A 24,769-nucleotide genomic window follows, 5' to 3' on the forward strand; every position below is an offset into this window, starting at 1 on the left:
AGGCTAGCGCGGTGCCTGCAGCCAGGAAGAGCTTCCCTGTCTGGACAGGTGGGGATTGTGCAGCAGCAGTCCGGCTCAGTTGGGACGTGCAGAAGAACAAGGATGGGCAAAAGAACGTGGAGATTACTGAATTAATACAATAGCATTAAGAATCTGCCATTCAGTGTTTGTGCTGATATCACTGGCATCCACACTTCATTAAAATAGGGTTGGAGGGGCACCTGGGTGGCTCAGTCATTAGTTAAGCGTCCAACTTCTGCTCAGGTCATGATCTCACAGTTTGTGAGTTCAAGCCCCGTGTCGGGCTCTGTGTTGACAGCTCGGAGCCTAAAGCCTGATTCAGATTCTGTGTCTCTCTGCCTCTCCCCCGCCCCCAAAATAAATAAACATTTAAAAAAACGGGCTTGGAAATTGAGGGGAAAAGTTGAGTTTTAACAAGATGAAAATGGATCAGGAAATGCCACAAAGAATATAGCTGTTGGCACAAAAAGGCATGAGAGTACAGTTCTCATCCAGCCAGAAGTATTCAAAGGAGAAGTCACCAGAAAACAGGCTGGAGCCAGGAAAAAAAAAAAAGGTTGATAGGGATGTGTACTGGTACATCTCTGATGGTAACCAGCCCCACGTGGATCTAAAGTGCAGCTGGTTGAGAAGCCTCCCCGGTCCCTTGCACATGTGCCCCACTCCACTGTCATTATGGGGTGATCCCTTGCACAAAGGATGCAGGTGTCCCCTCCCAGCCGAGAGCATTGCTGTGGAACCTACATCAGCTGACATGACATAAACAAAGAGTAAGCCCTGTTTTCCAAATGCTCCTGTCACACCACTTGGTTTTTACAAAAGACCTGCGTGAGCACTTGTTCTCCCTAACTGAAAAAAACCTGAAGAGGATTTTGGCCTTTATGAAAACAGTCACTACTTGTACTTACAGGACTTTGGTAACAGTGAAGCAGCCTAATGCAAGCCTTCAGAAAGTGGCAGAAGCATGCATTTTGTTGGGAGAACAGGAAGACCGGTGGAGTCAGGTCTTGGGGAGGTGGCCTTTGATCACCGTACCCTCATGATTTCTGAGTTGACAAGCAATTGCCAAGAGAGGGCCACTGAATAGTTTGTGAATGTTGGTATTTTCCAATACTTGGGTAAGTTTAGCCCAAGCAGCAGACTTGGTGGCTGTGTGCAAACGGTGTAGTTGCAAACTGTTAGGGTTCTCCACGTGATTACGTTTTTACAGTGATAATTTCTCTCCAAAACCAAAGACGCCCGACAAATGCATCAGATGGATTGATAACTTGTATCTCAAGAAGATAAGAAAACCAGGAAACTTGTTACTGGAGGAGTACCCCCAGCTGATACTGTTTTCCCCCCAAGTTTTCCCCATGCAGATGTGGCAGAAATTCCAAGGAGGTAAGGCACAGGGAAAAAATACACATATGTGAAGAAAGGTGTTTCCTTCACATGGCTTATTTTCTGTGTGTAGCAGGAGGCCAGGTGAGCTGTTTAGAGACAGAAAAAACAAGTCTTGAGTGGTGGGTTCCAAGTATACTAGGGACTCTGGAGTTTCTTATAATAAGCTCAGGTCAAGAGTCTGCCCTGTAGAAATAATGTTGGTCACATGGATGAAAGCACAGGGAATATGGTCAAGACTATGGTAATAGCATTGTATGGTGACCAATGGTGGCTGCGTTTGTGGTGAGCACAGCAGAAGGCATAGGGTTGTTGAATCATGTGTTGTACATCTGAAACTAATGTACCATCGTGTGTCAACCATACTCACACTTTAAAAAAATAATGCTGGAGGCACCTGGGTGGCCCAGTTGGTTAAGCGTCCACCTCTTGATTTTGGCTCAGGTCATTATCTCACAGTTCATGGGATTAAGCCCCACATCGGGCTCTGTGCTGACAGTGAGGAGCCTGCTTGGGATTCTCTCTCTCTCCCTCTCTCTGCCCTTTACCCCCCTCAAAATAAGTAAATAGAAACTTTAAAAAAAGAATGCTGAAAATTTTGATGAGTTGAGATCAGCAATGTCATGGTCAAATTTTCTTGCTTGCAAGCCTTAGAAACTTACTTGGGTGAGTATAAAGAAAAAAAAAAAAAGTCTGTAGAAAGTATCTTAAATTTTTAAAGTCTCTCAAACCACTGGGCCTTACAAGAGACTAGAGCCAAGGCAGTAAGCATACCTGCCAACTCTTGTTTCTGCATCTTTTCATGTATGTGCTCATTCTCTTTTTCCGCTCACTGTTGCTCTCTCTCTCTCTCTCTCTGTTCTCACAGTGGAAAATGGCATCTCTGCGTCCCCACAACCTCAGGCTATCACCTCTTCTTTCTCTCTCCCTCTATATCTGACTGCTCCCTCCCAACTGGATCACTCTGAGTGACCTATAGGTACCCGCAGCTCTCTCCCATCTAAGTCAGCTGTGCTAGTCCTTTGCAGTGCTTCAAAGCCACATCCCTTAAAAAGTCTGTATCAGCTGCCTGCATTCTGGCCTCTCTGCCCATCACTTCTCCAGGCCCCCTTTCACTGAGTCATCAAAGAGCTCCATGCAGCTAAATTCAATGGACATTTAAGGGTGGAGTGGAAAAAAGGGAAGGTGCCAACAACAGACACAAGACCTGACAGGCATTGGCAGCAAAGACAGCATGGAAGGAGCATCGACACCTTGAGTGCTGGAATCCCGTCCTTAGGAAACAGGAGGGCAAGGAAATCAATAATCCTGAGGAATAGGAGATGGGCAGGGAACCAGGGGAGCCCATTCAAGGAACCAGAGTTGGGGCCAAAGGAACCAGATAAGTGAACAGTTGGAATACTCAGGATAAGAGACCAGACTAAGAGTAGAAAGGTTGACAAAACTGAACTGCCATCTTGGATTCCACCAGGGATGGGCAACCAACAGTTGAGGGTTAAGGAAGCCCAAAACAGAAACCGGTTGTAAGGTTACAGGGGCAGGAGACAAAGCAGACAATTACAATAACCCTCCTACTGAGTCAGGTAATGAAATAAGACTTTGAACTCATTGAAGCATGTCTGATAGTGACTTTAGCCATGAGGTTAAAGTGCTTCAGGATGTAAGGTTTACAAGATTGGCGTGTTGTTTTATGTGGGTCTAATTATAAAGCTTTCCATTGCGTTAGCATCACAAAACAGAATAAGGCCGAACAAGGGTACATCTTACCTCTCGTGGAGGATGGTAAGTAGGTCAGCAATGCCGTGCTAGCATAGGCTTTCTAAAATTTACCTGTTACCTACTGCCAAATCAAATAGTGAGTAAGCTGTACCTCACCTATCAAAAATCATGTTTTTGTTGGTAACATCATAGAGACTAGAAGGATAGTGGTGCAGGGGAGATACAACACTTATTAAGTGTCTGCCATGCATCAAACAATTTTTTCATTTAATCATGAACACTTCTTGAACCCAGGGTGATTAATATATCCTGACTTAGTTAAGAATGAACTATCTAAAGTCTCCATATCTGTGTCAATCCATATTGACATAGAATTTTGTTGACAGGAAGAAGAAATTTAGCCAATAGATATTTCTCAAACTTTCTGGGATGCACATGTAACATATCCAGATATTCTTTTATGTTTATATACATATTTTATACATGTAAAGTTGTGTTCTGTAAGTGTGGGGGTCTGTCCCTTTTTGCTTGTCCAAGCTCTCTTTTTCTGGTAAGCGAAATCCCACCCTCCTTGTCTTACACAGTTGCTTCCCCCCAGTCCCAGCCAACTGTACCACCCTACTCTCTTGGAATAGTGATTGACATCAGTGTAGCCAGTGGTCGGCTATAGTGGTTGGCATGTGACCTGAGTGGCACCAATCAGAATCCTTTCCTGTTTCAACAGGAGAAACAAGAACATTTTTTTTTTAATGTTTATTTATTTTTGAGAGAGAGAGAGAGAACATGAGCAGGGGAGGGGCAGAGAGAGAGACACAGACTCTGAAGCAGGCTCCAGCCTCTGACCGGTCAGCATAGAGCCCAATGCGGAGCTCAAACCCACAAGCTGTGAGATATGACCTGAGCTGAAGTTGGACACTCAACTGCCTGAGCCACCCAGGCGCCCAAAAACAAGAACATTTTTATAAAATGTATGGAAATCCATTATGTGTGTGGGGGCCTTGGGACTTAGTGAGCAATGTATTCAATCAAGCGGTCATTACCCTTATAATCTAGGACCAAGTAAATCCCAGAATCCTAGTACTGAGCCAGAATAAGTTTGAATCTCTTAGCGCCTCCCCTCCCTCTTTTGGCTGGGCTGCTGCCAAGGGGAGGTACCAGCCTGGCCAGCCTGGGGGTGTCATTAGGCTGTGAGGGAAAAGAAAGAAGCATCGTGTCCAGGAATTTCCAAAACCGGTCTATATAACCTGTCCGGATCATTACTCAGGAAGTAGCCAAGACGAGATTATGCTTTTAGGGGGATAGCAGCACAGGGAGACCAAAGCTGCCTTACTAAGGCAGACTAGGAGGAGGTGAGGGGAAAAGACTAAAAAAACATCCCTTTCAGTCAACTTTTGAGAAGGCTGTTCAGCCTGTGAATGGTGTGGTAGGAAGCATGAAAGATCCACTAATTACCTTGAGTATCAGCCCACTGTCAAGAGGCTTTACAATAAAAAGCACACCATTGTCAGACTAAAAATGGTATGAAAAGCCAAAACATGAGGCAGATTAGTTTCAAGGGCCACAGTGCTATTGCTGGAGTAGGTTGATTGGACCAGAAAAGAAACATGTACCCTAAAAAAGTGTCAGCAGTGGTGAGGCACCACTGCTCTCAGAGAAGGTCAGAGATCCAATCAAGTCCATCTGCCAGGAGCAGGTGTGGAAAATGCCCCTTGCTATGTGGCCTCCCTCCTTGCGAGACAAATGCAATAGTCACAAGTCCAAATCAGATCCTGACCCTTTACTTTGTGCCCAGTCGATGATGGTGCACGTCTCGCTGCATCCGGGATGATGATGGATCCAGGCAGCAATGGGGGTGATTCTCCCTCAGCACATTGATTCCAGGCCCGTCTCATCAGACAACAGGCTCCTCAGATGTTAGGTCAGCAGTTGGCTTTATTTCTCTCTCCAAGGAGAGATTTGTAACCAGCGTAGCTTTCCAAGTGCCCGACCAAATAGCTAGGCCATTGGCACAGCCCAAGGGTCAGTAGAATTACAGGAAGGCTGATCTGTTGGTGAGAGCCATGACAATGGCCCTGAGTCCTGCCCCCCAAGTAGAATGACAGCCTCCATGTCCGGCTGTGAGTAACTGGCTCTGAGGCTGAATGTCTGCATCAGCCAGAGCCAGCACTGGGTTCTAGCTTCACTGAACCCCAGTGGTCCAGGTCCGGTGGCCTGAGAGCGCTGCTGAGCCAGCACTTTGCTTCAGACGGCAGACTGGGGGATAAATCCTCCCCAAAGGGACCTCTGCCACTTTTCCACGTAGAACTGAGACATTTGGGCCAGGCCAGCTGCACCCCTAAATGTACCATCCCCCTGCGACAAGCAGGGCTTATCAGATCCCTCCCACTTGGTGAGAAGTTGAGTCCAAGTTGACCAACCCGCAAATGTGACTATGAAGCCAAAATGTCCAAGCTTCCTTGGGTCAGGTGTTTAGTTTTAACAGGAGCCCAATAACAAAGTGAATCTTCCTTTCAAAAGGAATGTATCCAGTGACCATGTCAGGAAGGTGGTGGGTCCAAAACTGAGGGTGCCACTGTTGGGTTAGAGCCTTTGTCAGCAAGATCCTCAGTCACAGAGACTTGTTGCTGTTGGTTTGAAACCTCAGGAATTTTCCTCGGCGGGGTGGGGGTGGGGAGTGGGATCTGAAACAGGCCACCATACATGGAGGGCAAGGAGTGACTGAAGAAAAAGGCAGGCCACTCCATGTTGGTAGCTGGCAGTTTTAATAAGCAAGGGACTCACATATGAACTTAGTATTGGGTGGTCACACACCTGTCCACCAGAATCTAAAAGTTTATATAGAGACCTTGACTGGGTTTGGTCATGTATTCAATCCACGTGGTGTCGACACCACCTGCTCCCTCAAGACTGTGTCCCTGAAACAGCCCCCCTTGTGAGTGCATCCCAAGGACAGGGAGCAAGGGAGGACCCTCTGATTGCCCAGGGCCTGCTCTCTGGTCAGCCATTGGTCACGTCCTCTGGATGAGCTTCCCCAACAGTGGCTCCATTGGCAGAGTGCTTGCCACAGCTTGCTAGATTGGTGCAGAGGTCTTTCACTTTATTGCCTGTGTGTGAACGAGGAGGTCGGGCAGTGGTTATAGACCGAGAACCAGGAAGTCGGCACGGGCTTTTACAGTTTGCAAAATCTGTTTGTAAACATGGCCTCCACTAAATCCTCAAAGGCGGCTACCAAAATGGCGTCCTGGTTGTTGCTAGATTCCAGACCAGGGTCTGCGTCACCAGGCTGGTGCTCAGCTCAAGGGTTTGTGTTGGTGTTTGGAACCACACAGATGAGAAGCAGAAGGGTTTCTCCCTTGTTCCCTTCTCGTCAGCCTTCAGTTGTACCAAACCCAGGCCCCAGGCTCCATGCACAGAGGTGGCCCCAATTCCAGTCCTCCTCCCAGTCCTTCTCTCCACACCTGTTGAACCTCAGTGTCTGCGTCCTGTCTTGTTCCACATTGCTGTTGCCCCTGTCCCACCCCTCCCCACATTTCAGAATGTTCCTCTGCCTCTGTCAGCAGAGCTAACTTGGTTTCCCCTACCTGGTTTCTTCTCATCATGGTGCATCCGGTGCTGCTCTCTGTCCAGGTTATACACTCCTGCTACTCAATTGAGCGTCCACAGCACTGAGTGCTGCTGGTGACCAAGACTAGGGTTCTCCCAACCCCCTCCCCAAACCTGTGGTCCAGTGCGTGTTGAATACACGCACGGCACGAACTCCCTATTCATTCGTTCCCTTGTCTCCTTGCTGACCCCTCAAGACTTGAGGATCAGATCAAAGTGGCAAACTATGGTCTGGGTTCCAGCTGCCTTGTTTTCCAAATGAGGTGACGTGTAACCAGGGCTGGGATTCGAGCAAGGAAAGAGAGGCATGTCTGTGCACGTGCAGGGTCAGATACTGTCTATTGAAAGGCTGCTTTTGTTTTCTCAGGCTTAATGGAAAGCACCCTAGGCAGCCCTTCCCCTGGCCTCAGGATGGCGGCAAGTCCGCAGGAGCCCCTCCCACTTTCCCTCCCGCCCAGCCCCCACCCCCAGCAGCCTATCTGACTCTGCAGGCAGACTGGGATGGTGTGTGCCCAGGGGCTCCTGGAAGAGATTGAAGGCTGGGCGCCTGCCAGCCACACAGTGCTGGCCCTGGAGACCGGGAGCAAAGCGTCTGCTTTCAGGCCCCAGTGCAGCGGCAGGTGGGCTTTGGGACCCTTTCTCACCTGTACAGCCAGAGTAACTAGTCTACCTAAGGGGATGTTTTAAGGATTCAGTGGAGGAGGCCATGTTTACAAAAGTACTTTGTAAAGCCCGTGCGGATGTGAAACATAAAAGATGATAGTAATACAAAATGGAATAAGTGCCAATCGAGTGGAGAAAATAAATGTGGTATCTGTTGGACTGATTGCAAAAAAGAGAGATACCACTTGAGAAGGTTGAACTGAGTCAGGGTAAGTGGCCCAGGCCAGCAGAGTCCCACGCCACAGGGTCCTCTGCTCCCCGGGCTCCAGCGTTGAAGTCCCCGTGTGTGATCTGCCCTTTGCCATCATTGTTCTTTTTATTTTATTATTTAAAAATCTTTTTAATGTTCATTTATTTTTGAGAGAGAGAGATTCAGAGTGCAAGCAGGAGAGGGGCAGAGAGAGAGGGAGACACAGATTCCGAAGCAGGCTCTGGGCTCCGAGCTGTCGGCACAGAGCGCTACTGGGGGCTTGAACTCACAGGCTAGAGATCACAACCTGAGCCCAGATCGGATGTTCAGCCCCACTGAGCCTCCAGGCACCTGGCCTTCATTTTTCTATGATGCTGTTTACCTGTGTTTGCACCTCTCCTTCTGGCGGCCTGTGGGTCTCGTTTTTCTCCTTTGGGCTCTAGATGGTGGTTGGAGGTTGTGAGTTTTAATCAGAGATCATTTAATCCTCTTTTTTCAAGAGCAAAGGAAGGTTGGGAATGAGGCGAGGTCCTGGTGCTGGGTGGGACCAACGGTGACTGCGGGTGGGAGGGTGGGCTGCTGAGGGGGCGGGCTCTCTTCCTTTCTGGCTTCTCAGACGGTGAACCCTTGACCTTGGCTGGGCCACCGGGCTGTGGGCTTGTGGAGCCTGGCTGGGGGAGCAGGGTGGCGGGCTCGGGGGCGCCCCACGCCCTGGAGTCCCCGTCCCCAGTGCGCGGTGGGTGAGTGGGGCGGGGGGGTGTGGAGCCTGCGTGGATAGAGGCACATGCGGGGTCTCTGTCCCTCACTCGTCTGCCCAGACCTCAGCGGGCCGGCGGGCATCGCGCCCCTCACCCCGGAGGAGCTCCGCACCGCGGGGACCCCAGGGGAAACCTGGGTGTCCGGGTGTGGCCCGCGGTGCTGGGGCATCAGGGCCTGCTCAGTGCGGTCTGGGTGGATGGGGGGACCTCCTCAGCCCCCGCCGGGGGGAGTTAAGGGGACTTGCTGTGCCACATGGCGCTGAGCCTTCTGTGTTGTTCCCCGCTGGTGGGAGGCTTCACCCCAAGGTCGCAGGGCTGGGCAAGGGCCGGAAAGGGTTCTGGAGGGCCGAGCTGGGGGCGCATGCAGGGGCGGGCGGTGGGGGAACGAGTGCAGTTGGGGGGGGCGGCGCGTGCAGGGGCTCTGCCTGCCTCGAGGCCTCAAGGGCCCAAAGCTCACCAGCTGTAGCTTGGCGGGTGAGTCCGGGTTTGGGTCGCTGGCAGAATTGCTGTGGGACAGGCAACGGTTTGGGGGTCGAGAGAGAGACAGGGTGAAGCCTGGGGATAGGGAGCTGGCGACACTTCCCTCGGGGGATCTGCCTCCTGGGAGGGCAGGACCCGGGCCGCGAGGTGTGCTGAGCCTCCCCCAGCCGGCCTCCTTCCCCTCCGAGGGTGTGGATGTGGTCAGTGCTGGGCCGATCAGGGGGCCTCTTCCCTGAACCCCAGCAGATGCTGTTCCCACCGCTCATGCAGCGCAGGGAAGCCAGGCCTTGCCGGTGGGCTCTGCTGGGCCAAGGGCGCAGTCGGGGGGTGGGTGGAGGGGAACTGGGGGCCGGGGGCTTGCACAAGAGGTTTGTGACCCATCCAGAGCTTGTGCTGCCCGGGAACCATTTCCTCAGTGGTGCAGAGGCTTCCAACACAACTGTGCTGGGGCCAAGCTTGCAGGCACCTCTGGGATTCAGGTTCCTTAGCGTGGGTGATTGTCACATCCCGACCGTGTGGAGAGGGTCCTGTGGTCCAGAGAAGACGCTGTGGTCACTCAGTTCCCCTCTTGCTGCCTCGTCTTCTTTCCCTCTCACCGCAGGTTCCTAGAGGTGGGCACCAGCCAGTGGCTCGGAGCAGGAACCGAGGGCCGGTGTCTTCGGAGCCTCAGCCTGGTGTCCCTGGACGCTGGTGGCTGAGCCCTGGTGACCGGCCTCTGAAGCCTGAACCAAAGGTGTGCTGCGTTGTGAAAGAGGGGACTTCGCACCGGACGACAGCCCCTCGGGGCAGAGACCTTGGCCTTGGAGAAGCCATGCCGAAGCCGGAGGCGTCTGCAGAGCCCCTCCATCTGCTGCGTTTCCCGGAGACCAAAAGCCCCGGGAAGGAGTGCGGCCAGCCTGGGGGGCCGGGCCAGGAGGGGAGAGAGCCGGAAACAGACACCATGGAGAAGCCCGTCCAGTGTGTGCAGAAACTGCTCCCTCGGGTGGAGGAAGACGCCCAGCAGGAAGCCGCACGGAGAGAGTACAGGTGGAGGGCGTGGGTGCAGGTGAGGACCCCCAGCTGGGGAGGGCGGGGCTGTCCCGCACCCTGGAGCACTTCCGTCTGTCCCCAGTCTGTGGTCTCCATCTGTGGTCCCCGTCTGTGGTCCAGTGGAGTTTCCGACTGTCCCAAGCTCAACAACTCCCAGGACACGGGGCTGCCAGGACTGTCTGAGCCTCCACCCCACCCAGGAGCCCTTCCTAGAAATCGGGGAGTGACGGCCCTTTTTGTCTACGTTCGCTTTTTTTGTATATTCAGCGTATGTGCCCCCTACCCCCCCCCCACACACATCTTTTCTTCCCTCCTCTCTATTCTCTCCCTCTCGCCCCCCCCCCCCCTCTCTCTCTCTCTCTCTCTCTGTCTCTCTCTCTCTCTCTCTCTCTCTCTCTCTCTCTATATATATATATATATATATATATATATATTTAATTTGAGAGAGAGCATAAGAGAGCATGTGCACCTGAGCAGAGGAGGGGCAGAAAGAGAGGAGAGAGAGAGAATCCCAAGCAGGCTCCTCACTGTCAGTGCAGAGCCTGATGTGGGGACTGATCTCACCAACTATAAGATCATGACCTGGGCCAAAATCAAGAGTCGGACACACAACCCACTGAGCCACCCAGGGCCCCGCCTTCCTTTCTGTTAGATCAATGTTGCTGGCTTTGCGTTGGTCTTTTCCTATTTCTGCCCCCCTTCCATGGTTTTGTTTCTTTCTTTTTTTTTTTTTAAGATATCTCTGCACCCAGTATGTGGTGCAAACCCAGAACCCCAAAATCAAGAGTCACCCACTCTCCTGACTGAGCCAGTGGGCATTCCCCTTCCCTCAGTTTTTAAGCCGCATCCTTGGATGCCTGTCTCATTACAGACTCCCTGAGTCTCTCCTGCTCTTCCAGAAGCCAGTCACCTTTGAGGACGTGGCAGTGAACTTCACCCAGGAGGAGTGGATGTATCTAGATGCCAGTCAGAGGGCCCTGTACCAGGACGTTATGTCAGAGACCGTCAGAAACCTGATGTCTGTAGGTGAGAGCCTGGGGCTCACAGGGCTCTTGGGACATCTGGTTTCCCTCAGCAGGCAGCTCCCAGTTGGCTTTACTGACCCCATATCTTCCTTACCTTACAGGTGTGAAAGGTGTAAGTCACTAAGCTTGGGGTAAAAGAAGAAATAAAAGCCTTTATGAAGGCAAAGATAATACTTGTAACTTGATCACAGTTGGAAAATGTACCCATTTATCTGAGCAGTGTTGACTGAGTTGCTCCTGTCGTGTGCCGGGGACTTTGCTAGGGGTCTCCTCCTCACCTAAGTGTCCCACATTGTGGTCCTTAAACCAAGGATATGGAAGGAGGTAGCCTGTTGTTCCCATTGGATAGGAAAGGGCCAGGCCTGGGGCCTCAACCTTCTCTCCTTCCCACCCCCAAGTCGGCATCTTTCTGTCTAACCCAGATCTGGTCACGAAGCTTGAAGAAGAACAGTGGAGGACTGAGCTCCAGCTCCAGCCCCCAAATGGAGAAGGCCTCCCTTCAGGTAAGTGTGGCGAAGGCGAAGGCGGGAGGAAGGTAGGGGCCAGGACATGCCCTGGGTGGCTGGGAAGCTGACCCAGGGCGCCAGGGCTCAGGCACCCTCCCCCGGCCCGCATCCTTCCAGGAGAGCTGGGGCCATTCGCTCATGCCCGTGGCTCCGGAGGAATACCTAAGCCGTTTGGGACAAGCGAGCATCTGGAGTCTCTAGGATTGGGCCATACACAGACTGCTTACGCTCCTTCCGAGAGAGCAGACAGGAAGGGACACGAGCTCGGTGCTGAGCTCACGCAGCGGACACTTGTGCTGACCGCATGCTCCGGCTCGCGCCTCCCATCCCAGCTTGAGTAGTGAGGGCGCCACCCTTCACTTTGGTGTCCCCGTTTACATGACACATGAGGTCACCTATAGGAGTCAGTGGGAGCTTCTGGAAAGTGGATTTCCAGAAATGTAGGTGTAGCCCAGAGTTCTGATCTCTGATCTTACTGGAAGATTCCACTTTAAAATTTTTATTTGCTTTGAATTTGGAAACCCAGAGGTCTGCTCTGGCTCTAGCCTGTGAGGCCCGGACTAGGAGAGGGAGGGAGGGCGGGCCAGGGGCCCTCTGGTGAGTGGGTCTTGTTAACCTGCCCCCCCCCCCCCCCACTGCAGGAAGCAGGAAGCAGGAGCTTCCAGAAGGGAGTCCAAGCAGCAGGGGCAGAGATGAGGAGGTCCCCCTTGCTTGCAAAGGCTCAGGACGACCCTGTGCCCCCGTGGGTTCCAGGCCCAGGGCCCCTGGGTGTTCAGCCCCCCAGGCCGGGCCACCGTTCCCCTGCCACGTGTGTGGCAGGACTTTCAGGAAGCGCTCCAACCTGCACAGCCACCAGTTTGTGCACAATCCTCACAAGACTAACAGCTGCAGCCAGTGTGGGAGGTCGTTCCGGAACCCCAGGGACCTCAGCTACCACAGGCGCATGCACCTGGGGGAGAGGCCCTTCTGCTGCCCGCTCTGTGACAAGACCTACTGCGACGCCTCGGGGCTGAGCCGTCACCGCCGTGTGCACCTGGGCTACCGGCCCCACTCCTGTGCCCTCTGTGGAAAGGGCTTCCGGGACCAGTCTGAGCTCAAACGCCACCAGAAGACCCACCAAAACCAGAAGCTGGTGGCCAGGGACTGGAAGCATGTTGTGAGCCCTCCAGGTTCCAGCACTCTGTCTTGGGAGCCCCTGGACAGGAGCCAGGCGAGCAGCCGGGAGCCCGCGGCCGGGACCCGAAAACCTGTATTTGCAACCAAGGGTCCTGTAGCTCAGACCCAGCCACCTACAGACAGGAAGCAGGCGATCGCTGTGAAGCCTCAGGCACCGGCCACGGCAACCCCGGGGCCTGAGACCGGGACCCAAGAGCCTGACACCAGAGCCCCAGCGAAGCCTTCAGGACTCCAGGTCTCCTCTGGCCCTCACTGCGCTCCGATGCTGAGCGGGAGAGCCTCTCCGTCCAGCCACCACAAGGCCCACGTCTCCGAGCCACGCTGCTGCTTCCGCTGTGGCAAGGCCTTCGGGTCCCTGTCGGGGCTGGCCAGACACCAGCACACGCACTGGAGGCAGCAGGTGTACCGCTGCCCCGTCTGTGACGTCTGCTTCGGGGACAAGGAGGGCCTTGTGGGCCACTGGGGGGCTTCCAAAGGCAAGGACCCGTGTCTGGGCAGCCCCCACGCATGCCGGGCGATCCTGGCCCAGTGGCTTGGCTTCTTCCGAGACACCTCCCCTTTGGCAGGAAAGGAGCCGGTTGTGCCCCGGGATCTGGGCCCTGGGCCCCCAGGAGAGGGCAGGGGGGAGGGGAGAGGGGGTGCAGAGCCGAGAAAGCAAGTGAGGCCGTGAGGGTCTCGGGACATGAAGAAGAAGCCGTTCTGTGCGCCTGCGTTTCCTAGTCCTGACCTCCGGGCACAGGAAGGGGTGAGGGGTCATGAGGGAAATGCAGAAAGGAACAGGGGTGAGCAGTGGTTCACGGAAACCTGTATTATCATTACTTAGCACCTGCTTGTTTCTTTGTGTCTGACAGACCATCAAGTAGTAATTGTTGCAGAAAACAGTGGAGGCTCTGATGGACGGGAGGGAAGGGGGCTGCGGGCCACGTCCGGGCTCCCCAGGGTCTCCAGCAGCTCGCTCACTCAGCTCTCATGGTTTGGGCCCTTCCTGCCCCTTCCCGCAGCCCTCCACCTCTCTGCCCTGCCCCTCAGGACTGGCATCTTGGAAGAAACAACCACCATTTTCGAGGTTAGAGCACTGGAATGTGCAACAGGGGGGTCCTGGTCACAGTCCGAGGCTGAGAGCCTGCTGCCTGTGTCGCTGTCCAGCTCAGGTGACCTCATCGGGGAGAGGAGCGCCTGCCTGGCTGTGGCCAGAGGGGGCTTCCAGACGGAAGACAGGACAGGAGAGACGAGGGGACAGAAAGGCCACGACAGAAGGAAACACAATCCCATTGGCAACTCCAAGCATTCCTGGAAACGCAGATTGGAAAGTCCCTGCAGCGAGGAGGCCAATGAGTGTTCAACATGGGGGATCCTCATCCTGAGGGCCGGTCCATGGGCCAGTCCAGCTCAGAAGGGGTTTCCTGGAAAGAGGAGACAGTGACTCGAAAATCTGTCAGTGGTTACGATCACCAACCCATTAAACCCGAGGACAGGGAAAGCCCTGGCGAAGCCTCTCTCCTCCATGGTTGGTCTTGGAGGTGAGGTGCCAGGTGGCTGCTGGACAGTGTGGGAATTGGGCAGTGCGTGGGAGAGGCCCCTTCCTCCCCCTTGGGGTCGCTCAGCTGCCCCCACTTCCTTTTTCTGCCTTCCTGGCCTTTGGTTCTCAGCTTACAAAAGGAAGAAAGGAAGAAAACTTACTTAGCTCTTCAAGAAATTGCCCTGAAAAAAGAGAGAGAGAAATGGGTGACCGGTGGAAGATGACGGGCCCCCTCCCCACATAGTCCCTGAGGAGCCTGGGGTTGGCCTTGGGGACACAGGGGGGACAAAATCCGGTTCCCTGCATCTTAAGCCCTGGTCCCACCATTTCCCTGTTCGGGGATGACCTGGTGCCCCATTGCTCTGGTCACCCTTGTGGCCCTGTGCACCTGCCAGTCTCCGATGCAGCCAGTTGTAGCAGATGACCAGGGCAAGGAGGGGTCCGAGCACCGGCACCAGCGTGAACAGGGTGATCTTCCAGCAGGGCACCCTCAGGAAGTGCGGGTCTGGGTGGGTCACAGAACAAATGGGATTAACGGCTGTGTGTCCCTTGAGCCCCACCCACCCGCACTCCTTTCATTGTCGCACTCCTTTCATTGTCGGCATTCTCAACCTGGGCTCCAGGAACCCACAGGGGTCTGCAGAGAGCTCAGAGCATTTGTGAACTTGGGGGAGAAAAGCAGTATGTCATCAGCAGTACCTGTGCCTTTATCGCCGGTGGAAACCACAGATGACTTTCATTCCTATTGGGGTTGTTGCTGAATTCTCAAAATGTTTGTCAATGTTTTGAAATTGTAACTTATTAGACCTGCTGCTACATTCTTATTTAAAGCATTTTTGTTATTTAAAGAAACACTCGTTACTATATTACAGATCACATGTTACTAAATGCAAATGTGTTTATATTTTGATATCTGTATTTCAATTCAGTGGTTCTCTTTGCAGTCCTCTGTGTTATGGTTTATGTGTACGTTTAAAAACATTTTTCTGGAAAAGGGTCCATTAGACTTTGCCAGAATGCTGAGGAGATTCACAGGACAGAATCTGCATGAATCCTACAAAACAAAGATCTTGGTCCTCCCTGTTTGGGTTGCAAAGGCGTGTCTGTGTGTGCACGTGTGTGTGTGTGGCCTGCACGCTGATGCGATGCCCTGTATGCTGGGATTGCCCGCTCGCGGCCGGGAAGGCTGCTCAGAGCAGGGCCCTGTGCTTTGCTTGTGGCATCTTCCAATTTCTGCAACGTCCACACAACTACTGTTTGGGCCCTTCTGTTGCGGGCGCTCTCCCGAGGCCCTGGGCAGCCTGCAGTGGACAGGAAGGACAGAGACTGTTCTTGAGGGGCCAGCGTTCTGTCAGGCCTTGGTGGCTTCTGTCTCCCGAAGCCGTCAGGTACGGTTGCTTGTTCTGTGCTCTGGAAAGCTCATTTCCACCATGTGAGCTCAGGCGGTGACACATAAGTACCTTGTTCTCCAGTCAATTCTGTCGCCTCCCCGACTAGACCTCAAGTGTAGGTACGAAAGATCGGCTTACCTCCCCTCTGTAATGTCTGAAAAGGGAAGTGATGTGCAGAAAGTCCCTGCGATTCCTACAGAACGGGTTAGCACGGAAGGCTATTAGCACGTTTGGGACAGAAACGGAACAGAAGAATTTGCTGTCAGCACCAATCCTACATGCAGACAGATGTGACTTACGCAGAGAGAGAAGGAGAGGCAGAGGGCGGACAGGAGGCTGGCCAGGAGCCAGGCCTCTTAGCACCCAGGTGACCCGGGGAATCGGGGCCCCAGCACTTACCGAAAGTCCGGTGGAGATTCTCTGAAAGGGAACACATGAGCCTGTGTTACTTAAAACCGTTTCTAGTGACACAGGGAGGGACTGCCTCCACCCCGGCTGACAGCAGGTTGGGGAAGCCAAGTTGGCGCAATTTAAATGCCACAGCCTTTCCGTGTGAAGGGGGCACCGGGAGGGTATCAGAGAAAATGGCCAAAACCAGAGGGAGGGGTGGCAGATGGAGCGAGACTGAAACTCACCTATCTCTGCCCAAAGTTTTCCTAAAACAGAGAAAGGCAGCATTTTTAGTGCCGGCGCTGGCATTGGACGGGGCCCCTTTCGCCCCTGGCAGCCGGGGAGGGGGGGGGGCCCTGGCTTCACTGTCGACCCTCCCCCGGAAGGAAGGTTCTCTGTTCCGAGGCCCCTTGGCCCCTCAGGGCTGTCACTTTGTAAATCTAAAGCCACTTCCTGTCTGAATGGGGACGGGAGGAAGAAAACCTTCAGGAGGACTGGTACTTAGAGGCGGGGTCCCAACTGGATGCTTTGCATCACAATATCCCCTGGGGTGGACGGCGGCTTCCACCCCGGGCTGGTCCTGCTCTGCCACGTGAATGGAGGTCACCGGGTACCCAGGCGAATTCAAGGGGACAGAGAACCCCTTCATTGCTGCTGCCAGCGTGCCCTCCCCAGGGGTGGGATGGGGGACAGGGTCCTGTGTGTTGGCTGCACGGGCCCTCGGGGCACAAAGGGACTTCTGGGACAGTGTGGGACGGAGAAGGAGGAGGAAGTGTTTTGAGCACCTAGTACGTGGCGGGTCCTTACTAACCCTCCTCCAGACACAGACCCGTCCAACCCTGCAGCTCAGTCTCCCGGTGTGGTTCGGGTGAGGCCAGCTCTGCCCCCTACAAGGCGGTCAGCCTCAGTAAATACCGAACCTGTCCGGGCCTCAGTGCGTCCTCTGTAAAATGGGCCGTCCTACATCGGGCCTACCTCAGAAGGAAATGCAAGGTCCTGTTACACAAACGAAAGCACCGGGCAAGACGTAAAACTTGTCATCGTGGAGTTTTGAACCCAGAACTCACTCAAAACCACACATCCGTCAACCAAGCTCTAGAGGCCAGCTGGGTTCAGGGAAGGGTCCCAACAGCCCACCGTGCAGCCTGTACCTCTCAGTCTGTGCTGCAGGCAGAGGTAGACGAGGCCCAGCGAGATCTGCAGGAGGAGCACGGGGAGGACAGCCATCAGGACCAGCACCCCGGGGTTGATCCAGTAGAAGGGATCTGAAAGGCAGAACCAGGCTGCACGCCCAACACCAGCACAGCGCCTGCGTGCGTCCAGCGGGCCAGGAACAAGCGTCTCCCGGGGTCAAGGAAGATGGCAGAGCTGAGCTTGGCCTCAAAGGAAAGGCAGGTTTCTTCCAGGAAGGGCTGCTGATTGGCAGGGCTGTTCCCTAGGCCAGTCGCAGAGTTCTGAGAACGAGCTAAGACTCGGGGCCGGGCCTCGAGGCCGCGGGGGTGACATAGAGAAAGGTTAAGAACCCGTCTTGTGGAGTGTTTGAGAAAGTAGCATCCACAGGGTTTATGAGTAGGGATGTGGTAGGACCGTAGGAGGGCCGGCCTCTGGCTCCCACCTACCATTTCCTTCCTGGGATCTTGATCCTTGGGACCCTTTGGGCCGGACTGATCTCAGTGTGCCCGGCTGGGGTCCAGCCCTTTTCTCCTTGCGACCCCCTCTGGGGGGCCAGATAAAGACCCTGCTGTCAAAGGTAGGGGCTAAGGGGCGCCTGGGTGGCGCAGTCGGTTAAGCGTCCGACTTCAGCCAGGTCACGATCTCGCGGTCCGTGAGTTCGAGCCCCGCGTCGGGCTCTGTGCTGACAGCTCAGAGCCTGGAGCCTGTTTCAGATTCTGTGTCTCCCTCTCTCTCTGCCCCTCCCCTGTTCATGCTCTGTCTCTCTCTGTCTCAAAAATAAATAAACGTTAAAAAAAAAAAATTAAAAAAAAAAAAAAAAGGTAGGGGCTAAGTCACTGCAGGCAGCTGGTCCAGGAGGCTTCTTAGGAACAAAACCCTTGGAGCTGCAGGTTAGGCTGGCGCGTATTGCTACGCTGACCAGAAGGAAGTACCAGTCCGTCTCTCAAAGTTCTCACCAGCAGCCAGCTGCAGTGATTTAGTTAGCAGCTCGTGCTTTGCCCACCTCTGTCCCTTCCCACAGGGTTAGAACCACAGACAGAAGAAAGGGAGTGACACCAGCCTTTGTGAAGTGAAGCAGTAAGGACTCTATGAATGCCTGAAAAATTGAACCGGAATCGGAGTGAACTTCCCTGGTTCACAAGAAGTGCAGGCAGACCACGTGATGAACGGTGTGGGAGACCCCACAGGACACAGGCGAGCGGTGCATCCGTTGGGGTCGGACTCAAACTAAGCAACATGAAAATATGTTTGTGAGGCAGTGGGGGGAATCCGAGCACAGAGTGGGTACTGATGATATTAAGGAATTTTTGTTAGTTTTAGAAGATATGATCAGAGTATTGATTTATCTTTCATTCGAGTGATAGTTTTCCCCAGGTGAACTCCACCTGCACGTGGGGCTCACGACCCGAGGCACATCACGTGCTGCTCCCCTACTCCATTCTCCTACATTCCCGAGCCCTTAGCCACGGGCTGATAATGCCACCTAGGAACCGCCTAGGATCCGCCTGGGGAGCGGGGCTGAGTGGGGTCGTGGGAAGCCGGCCGATTCTTGCCGAAAGGTGGTGCGGTCACTGCAGTATTTGTCTGCTTCGTGTGCCCCCGACTTTCAACACTGGAGAGTTCAAAGACAGGGTCAGAGACAAGTAGTAAAACCACCAAAAATGACAAGAAAAAAATAAAGCTGGAAAGAGAGATAAAAGGCTGGAGAAGGAGGGGGTTTCCTTTCAGTCCTAGGTTCTCAGATTCGTGGCTCCCCAGGCGAGGCAGGCGGCCCGCATTTACTTGTAAATCAGTCTTTTTTTAGACTCCGAGGCCTGTGGACTCTGGGCTGGGAGAGGGGGCTGGAATGAGAGGATCAAAGGAAAACTTTCTCCCCCGAGGCGGTTTTGGTTTCTCTCCTTTCCCTTCTTTTTTCTTTCTTTCTTTCTTTCTTTCTTTCTTTCTTTCTTTCTTTCTTTCCTGTCTGTCTTTTTCTCTTTCTTTCTCTTCCTTCCCTTTCTTTCTCTTCTTTCTTCTTTCTTTCTCCCTCCCTTCCTTTCTCATCCCCTTCTCTCTCTTTCTTTTCTTCTTTCTCTTCCCTTTCTTTCTCTTCTTTCTTTCTTTTCTTTCTGTCTGTCTTTCTCTCTTTCTTTCTCTTCCTTCCCTTTCTTTCTCTTCTTTCTTCTTTCTTTCTCCCTCCATTCCTTCCTTTCTCACCCCCTTCTCTCTCTTTCTTTCTTTTCTTTTCTTTCTTTCTTTCTTTCTTTCTCTTCTTTCTTTCTTTCTCTCTCCCTCCCTCCCTTCCTTCCTTTCTCACCCCCATTCTCTCTCTTGTTTTCATCCTTCCTTTCCTGTGGGGGAGGCAGACAAGAGGGGGAAGGATGGAAGGCAGCAGACTCCCCTTCCCTGCAGGTACAACCCCCCCAGTAGACCAGCTGTGTGCACAACAATCTGTGGCTCACAAAGCCATCTTCACATCCCTGCCTCTTCTCCAGAAACAGTGCTTTGTTATCATGCATACAATGCCACCTCCTGGTCCCGGCACAGCACACAAAAGTAAACGATTGTCTGAAGAGCCGGTGGGGAGGAGGGGAAGGGCCTGAAGCGCGGGCCCTTGAAACATTTTTGTTCTTCAACAGGAAAGCCCCCTCTCTCTCTGCCTCACCCTGTCCACGTCTTCACCAGCCTGTGATAACGCCAGAGAATAAATGCCGAGTCACCCGTCATACAAACAGGGGAGAGGAGGCTCTGAGGAGGGGTCGTGCTCAAGGCACGGCCGTCACTTCCTGGAGTCGCGCTCACTTCGTTTGCTTATCCACCTGGACCACGTTTGCCAAGCATGGGGTTTTCAGTGATGTTCCTTGTCTGAGGAAACACCACAAACACATCCACTGAGGGATTCATTCTACTGGGGTTTGGTCATTTTGACTCGTTAGGAATGACGCCTTTGTTTATAACAAATGCAGGAAAACATTCCAAACACTCGGACCAGCTTCCAGATTATTCACAATCCCATTTGGTGGCACGAAATAATCAGAAATGAATTATTTTGGATTTTGCTGCCTCTATTTCTCAGGTTTTTTATTTTGGGTTTTCTTTATGTAAAAAACTTTTCTTTAGGGGCGCCTGGGTGGCTCAGTTGGTTAAACGTCTGACTTCGGCTCAGGTCACGATCTCATGGTTTGTGAGTTCAAGCTCTGCGTCGGGCTCTGTGCTGACAGCTGGGAGCCTGGAGCCTGCTTCAGACTCTGTGTCTCCCTCTCTCTGTGCCCCTCCCCTGCTCACACTCTGTTTCTGTCCCTCTCAAAAATAAACATTAAAAAAAGTTTTCAAAAGGGCCTTTAAAAGACTTTTCTTTAGGGGTGCCTGAGTGGTTTGGTTGGTAAAGCATCCAACTCATGATTTTGGCTCAGGTGGTGAACTCACAGTTTGCGGGATGAAACCCCAGGTTGGGCTCTGTGCTGACAGCACGGATCCTGCTTGGGATTCTCTCTCTTTCTCTCTGCCCCTCGCCAACTTGTGCTGTCTCTGTCTCTCTCAAAATAAATAAATAAACTTAAAAAAACTCCTTAAATTTTCTCTCTACATACCCACATACTAGAAGCTCTTTTATTCGGGTGCATAAATATGATCACATGGAAAATTATGGTCTCCCCTTTGCTTGCATCTCACTGTGTTCTCCCTCCTCTCCCCTCATCCCCCAAAGTGAACCACATTCCCTGAACTTTCTTATGGGTTTTCTCTCATATCTTACTGCAATACATCTGTATCTACATCTACACTCAAACCATGAGGTCCTGCGTTTGTTTCCTACATATCGTAGCTTGCTTGTATCATTCAAGCAATGTACGTACGTAATGGCCTCAAAGCCAGCCGCGTGGTCCTGAAACAGTATTTTCTTTTCCTTTCTTTCAGGTTTATTCAGTTATTATTTTGAGAGACACAGAGACAGAGTGAGAGGGGGAGGAACAGAAAGAGAGAGAGAGAGAGAGAGAGAGAGAGAGAGAGAGAGACTCCCAAGCAGGCTCCGTGCTGTCAGCGGAGAGCCGGACTTGGGGCTTGAACTCACAAACCGTGAGATCGTGACTTGAGCCCAAGTCAAGAGTCGGACGCATATCCGACTGAGCCTCCCAGGCACGTGATGCCTGTCCCGGGACTGAGGTGCTTGGTTGGGGGATCTCATGTCAGCTGGGAGGAGGACTGGAGTCCCCGCCCCGGCGGTCGGAGCACCACTCACCCTCCACTTTGAGCTCCATCGCGGCCTCCTCCTGGTAGGAATGGTCCCGGAAGAAGCAGGTGAAGCCTCCTTCATCTGAGAACCTGACCTTCCGGATCCTGAGGGTCACCTTGCCCTCGCCCATGTTGTCCTTCAGCAGCTCCGTCCGCCCCCGGTACTCGGGGGCCTGCTCGGCGTCCTGATCCCGGCCGTTGCGGTAGAGATGGACCACCCTGGAGAAGGGGGGCCGGTACCACCCCACCTCCATGCCCGTGGCGTTCTTCCCCGGGTGCATGCGGCACGGCAGCTCTGCTTCATCCCCCACCAGAGCCCGGATGGGGTGGCCGGGTCCTATGACCCTGAACTGTCCTGTCCAAGACACCCAAGAGAAGAGAGTGGGTGTCAGAGGGAACCGTGACGCACGGGCCAGTCTCGGGGGGCCCCTCTGAGCACTGAGGGGAGACGCCGGCTTTTACGTGGGATTCTGAAAGCAGGGAGCCGCGACCTACAGAGCAGCCATGAGGGGCCCCGGCCGGGAGGGACGTTCTGGCGTGTGGTCACCCTCCTGCCGGCATGGGCATCGTGGACTCTCGAGCCTGGCCTGTGGGTCCCGTCGCGGGCAGTGGCCCAGCACCTTGCGGTTTCCCTCTCAGGAGGGCGGTGGGGAGCCCCCTGTTTGAACCAAACCAAGCCGTCCCCACTCTCCCCTGGAGGGTTTGCCTCCCCCCACCCCCCCCGCCCCCGCACTGCCTCTCGGTCCTGCGTCCTTGTCCACACCCTGTGCCCGGAGCTGGTTCCACGGCCTCCCTCCAGTCTGTGCCTCAGCCCACGCTCCCACACCTCTCCCCTTGGAAGGTGTCAGCCAGCCTCCCAGCTGACACACGACACACGACACACGACACACGCAAGGACTTGGCCAGGGAGAGCAGGACTGGGCCTCCCTGTTGGCCGCTCCCTGAGGTCACGCGTCTATCTTCTGTTTCTCTATTTCTGCCAGCACAGGACAGCCGGGCTCCGCTGTAAACCCCGGCCAGCGCGCAAATGTGTGCAGGAGGGTTCTCGAGCACGACAACATCATGCCTCTGGACACTGGCAAAGATTTCTCAGGGGACAGGAACTACTGTGCGATACACCTCATCGTGCCTGGACAGCAATCCAGCAGCTGTTACCAGTGTCTGCCCGTTCGGTCGGCAAGAGACCCCAGCTGGAAAGTTGGGTCAGAAAGAGGTCAAGGAAGGCCCGAGTGAAGGCCGTGCTGTGGGGTCTGGGGTCTCTTCTGAAGCTGCAGCCGGCCAGCGAGGCTTTGCAGGGAGGGGGCCGGGTCAGCACGGCCGCGCTGGACAACGTGAGGATGACTGAAGGAGGTGAGCCCCGGGAAAGCAGACGTTCTGCTGTTGGTCTCCCTGGATCTCCCCAGAAATAAAGAGAACTCTTACCTGCGTAGCTGCAGGACAGCCGGAGGAGGAGGAGGAGGAGGAGGGAGGGAAGGCTGGGTGGAGGGGAGCTCCATGCGCTTGCCATCTGCACTGTGACTGGGGACAGAGAGCCCCTGCAGAGTGGCGTCCCCTTCCTCTGACAGAGCCCGAGGGGAGGACCCGGGCGGCCGGGAGCAGCCCCGGAGTCGCCCCTGCCAGGCACTTACACAAAAGGGCTACTGACCGGGGGACGCCAGGGTCAGCCTTCCCCACCCCCTCCGAGCCGCGGAGCAGAGGCTGCCTGGTACTGGGCCTCCGCCTGCCCCTCCCGCCACAGACGCCTGTCCGCGGCCCAGTGAGGCTCCTGCAAGCCCCCTCTTCCTGGCCAGCAGGGGCAGAGGGTTATCACTGGCTTTTGGAAAAGGAAGGACATTTCTGCTGTCTCATGAGGTCACGGCCAGGCCTCTCTCCCTGCCCTCTCAGCTCCTCTCTCCGACACAAACCCAAGCTCCTGCCTCACTCTCAGGTGTGTGCCCGACCCATTCCCAGAGAATATGTTTTAGAAGGTCATGAACGAGCGCCATGAAGGCGGCCTGAGCTCAGAGAGGCCAATGTGGAAGAAGGAAGTTCGTGGAGGTCGGTGGCCGGCAGTCAGCGTAGCCGCCCAGGACCCGTCCCCCAGGCTTGGCATCATGCTCTGATGGCCTCTGTGCCACTGGGGAAAGGGGAGACGTTGAATGGAAATACACCTTTCTCCTTACCCTCAGAAGCAGCTGCTCACTGAAGGGTGAAACTAGTATCATCACTGATTGGAGAACAAAAACAAGAGGAAAAAAATTCAACTTCCTTACAATTGCAGCCCAGCGACAGACAAGTACTTGAAACAGCCACCTTCCTCTGCAAGCTCAGCGGCCCCCACGTTCCTACTTTGCTGGAGGCAAAAGGCAGCCTTAGCTGGACATCAGCCAACATCCACTTTGACATATAAAATTCCTTTGGGAACCTCCTTTACCTCCACCTCCCCCCCCCCCCAAGGTATATGCCTGCAATCATCCTCCAGGCTTATGGCCGCTGATACACAGCGGGAGGGTCTCAGGACCCAGGTTTCGCTCCACTGTAGTCAGTGACCTAACAGCAGCTAGCCCCTCAAGGCCCTGGGAACCTTGCTCCCAAATTCCTTACAGACTCACGCTGTCCCTGACCCCCTCCCAACCTGAGGGTATGTAACCTGTCACTCCTCACAACCCCCCAACCGCCTACGGGTCCTGTCCTCGTGCTTTTATGAAACCATCTTCTTTTTTTCTTTCTGGACTGTTCACTCCTCACCCCAACATTTCCACATCAGTCACCAAATTTGAAAAACATATTTGCCAATCTTGAAGCAAGGCTGGCTCACCAAATAAGAAAAAAAGGTCAGGAGGGACAGTTCAAAGCCATGCTGTCCAATACAGTAATCACTAGCCACAAGTGGTCATTCGAATTAAAATGGAATAAAATTTAAAATTCAATTCCCTGATTCACTAGCCTTGTTTCACACATGCAGCTAGTGGCTAACACATCGGACAGCACAAATAGGGACAATTTCCATCATCACAAAAAGTTATATTGGGGGCGCCTGGATGGCTCCGTCGGTTGAGCATCCGACTTCAGCTCAGGTCACGATCTCGCGGTCCGTGAGTTCGAGCCCCAAGTCGGGCTCTGGGCTGATGGCTCAGAGCCTGGAGCCTGCTTCCGATTCTGTGTCTCCCTCTCTCTCTGCCCCTCCCCTGTTCATGCTCTGTCTCTCTCTGTGTCAAAAATAAATAAACGTTAAAAATTTTTTTTTAAAAAGTTATATTGGGCAGCACTGCTTTCTGGTTTTGTGGGAGGTGAGCCCCAGGAGCTGGGAGAACAGACTGGTAGGGGGTGGGGGAGGCTGGGTCCCTTCCCACTGCAAGGCGGCTGGATTGGGCTGCTCTGGGGCTGGGGGGGGGGGGGCGTGAGAGTCCAGGGTTGCAGGGGTGAGTCAGATGGGAAGAGCAGCCTCTGTGCTTGCCCCACTGCCTCCTCAGCGGGGTTCTCCCTTTCTGAAACCAAAGTATCCTGCAACAATGCTCTGCCTCCTGCACATCCAGGAGGGAGAGCTGAGCCCAA

General features: G+C 53.9%; 2 protein-coding genes across 2 annotated transcripts; one reads left to right on the plus strand and one right to left on the minus strand.

The window, feature by feature from the left end:
• The first annotated feature begins 339 nt into the window (after positions 1 to 339).
• Positions 340 to 13,796, plus strand: ZFP57 (ZFP57 zinc finger protein). Its single transcript, XM_042937488.1, has 5 exons — positions 340 to 1,404; positions 9,419 to 9,862; positions 10,746 to 10,872; positions 11,294 to 11,374; positions 12,019 to 13,796. Exons 2-5 carry the CDS (start codon positions 9,629 to 9,631, stop codon positions 13,221 to 13,223), a joined length of 1,647 nt encoding a protein of 548 aa, XP_042793422.1. The 5' UTR covers positions 340 to 1,404; positions 9,419 to 9,628; the 3' UTR covers positions 13,224 to 13,796.
• A 13-nt stretch (positions 13,797 to 13,809) lies between these two features.
• MOG (myelin oligodendrocyte glycoprotein) lies at positions 13,810 to 22,932 on the minus strand. Its single transcript, XM_042937489.1, has 8 exons — positions 22,658 to 22,932; positions 21,243 to 21,590; positions 17,005 to 17,118; positions 16,099 to 16,119; positions 15,863 to 15,883; positions 14,461 to 14,577; positions 14,234 to 14,254; positions 13,810 to 13,956 (listed from the first exon to the last, which is right to left on the minus strand). Exons 1-8 carry the CDS (start codon positions 22,740 to 22,742, stop codon positions 13,943 to 13,945), a joined length of 741 nt encoding a protein of 246 aa, XP_042793423.1. The 5' UTR covers positions 22,743 to 22,932; the 3' UTR covers positions 13,810 to 13,942.
• Positions 22,933 to 24,769: the final 1,837 nt, after the last annotated feature.

Source organism: Panthera leo, chromosome B2 (assembly GCF_018350215.1).
Source record: "Panthera leo isolate Ple1 chromosome B2, P.leo_Ple1_pat1.1, whole genome shotgun sequence".
In the NCBI taxonomy this organism is placed as follows: Eukaryota; Metazoa; Chordata; class Mammalia; order Carnivora; family Felidae; genus Panthera; species Panthera leo.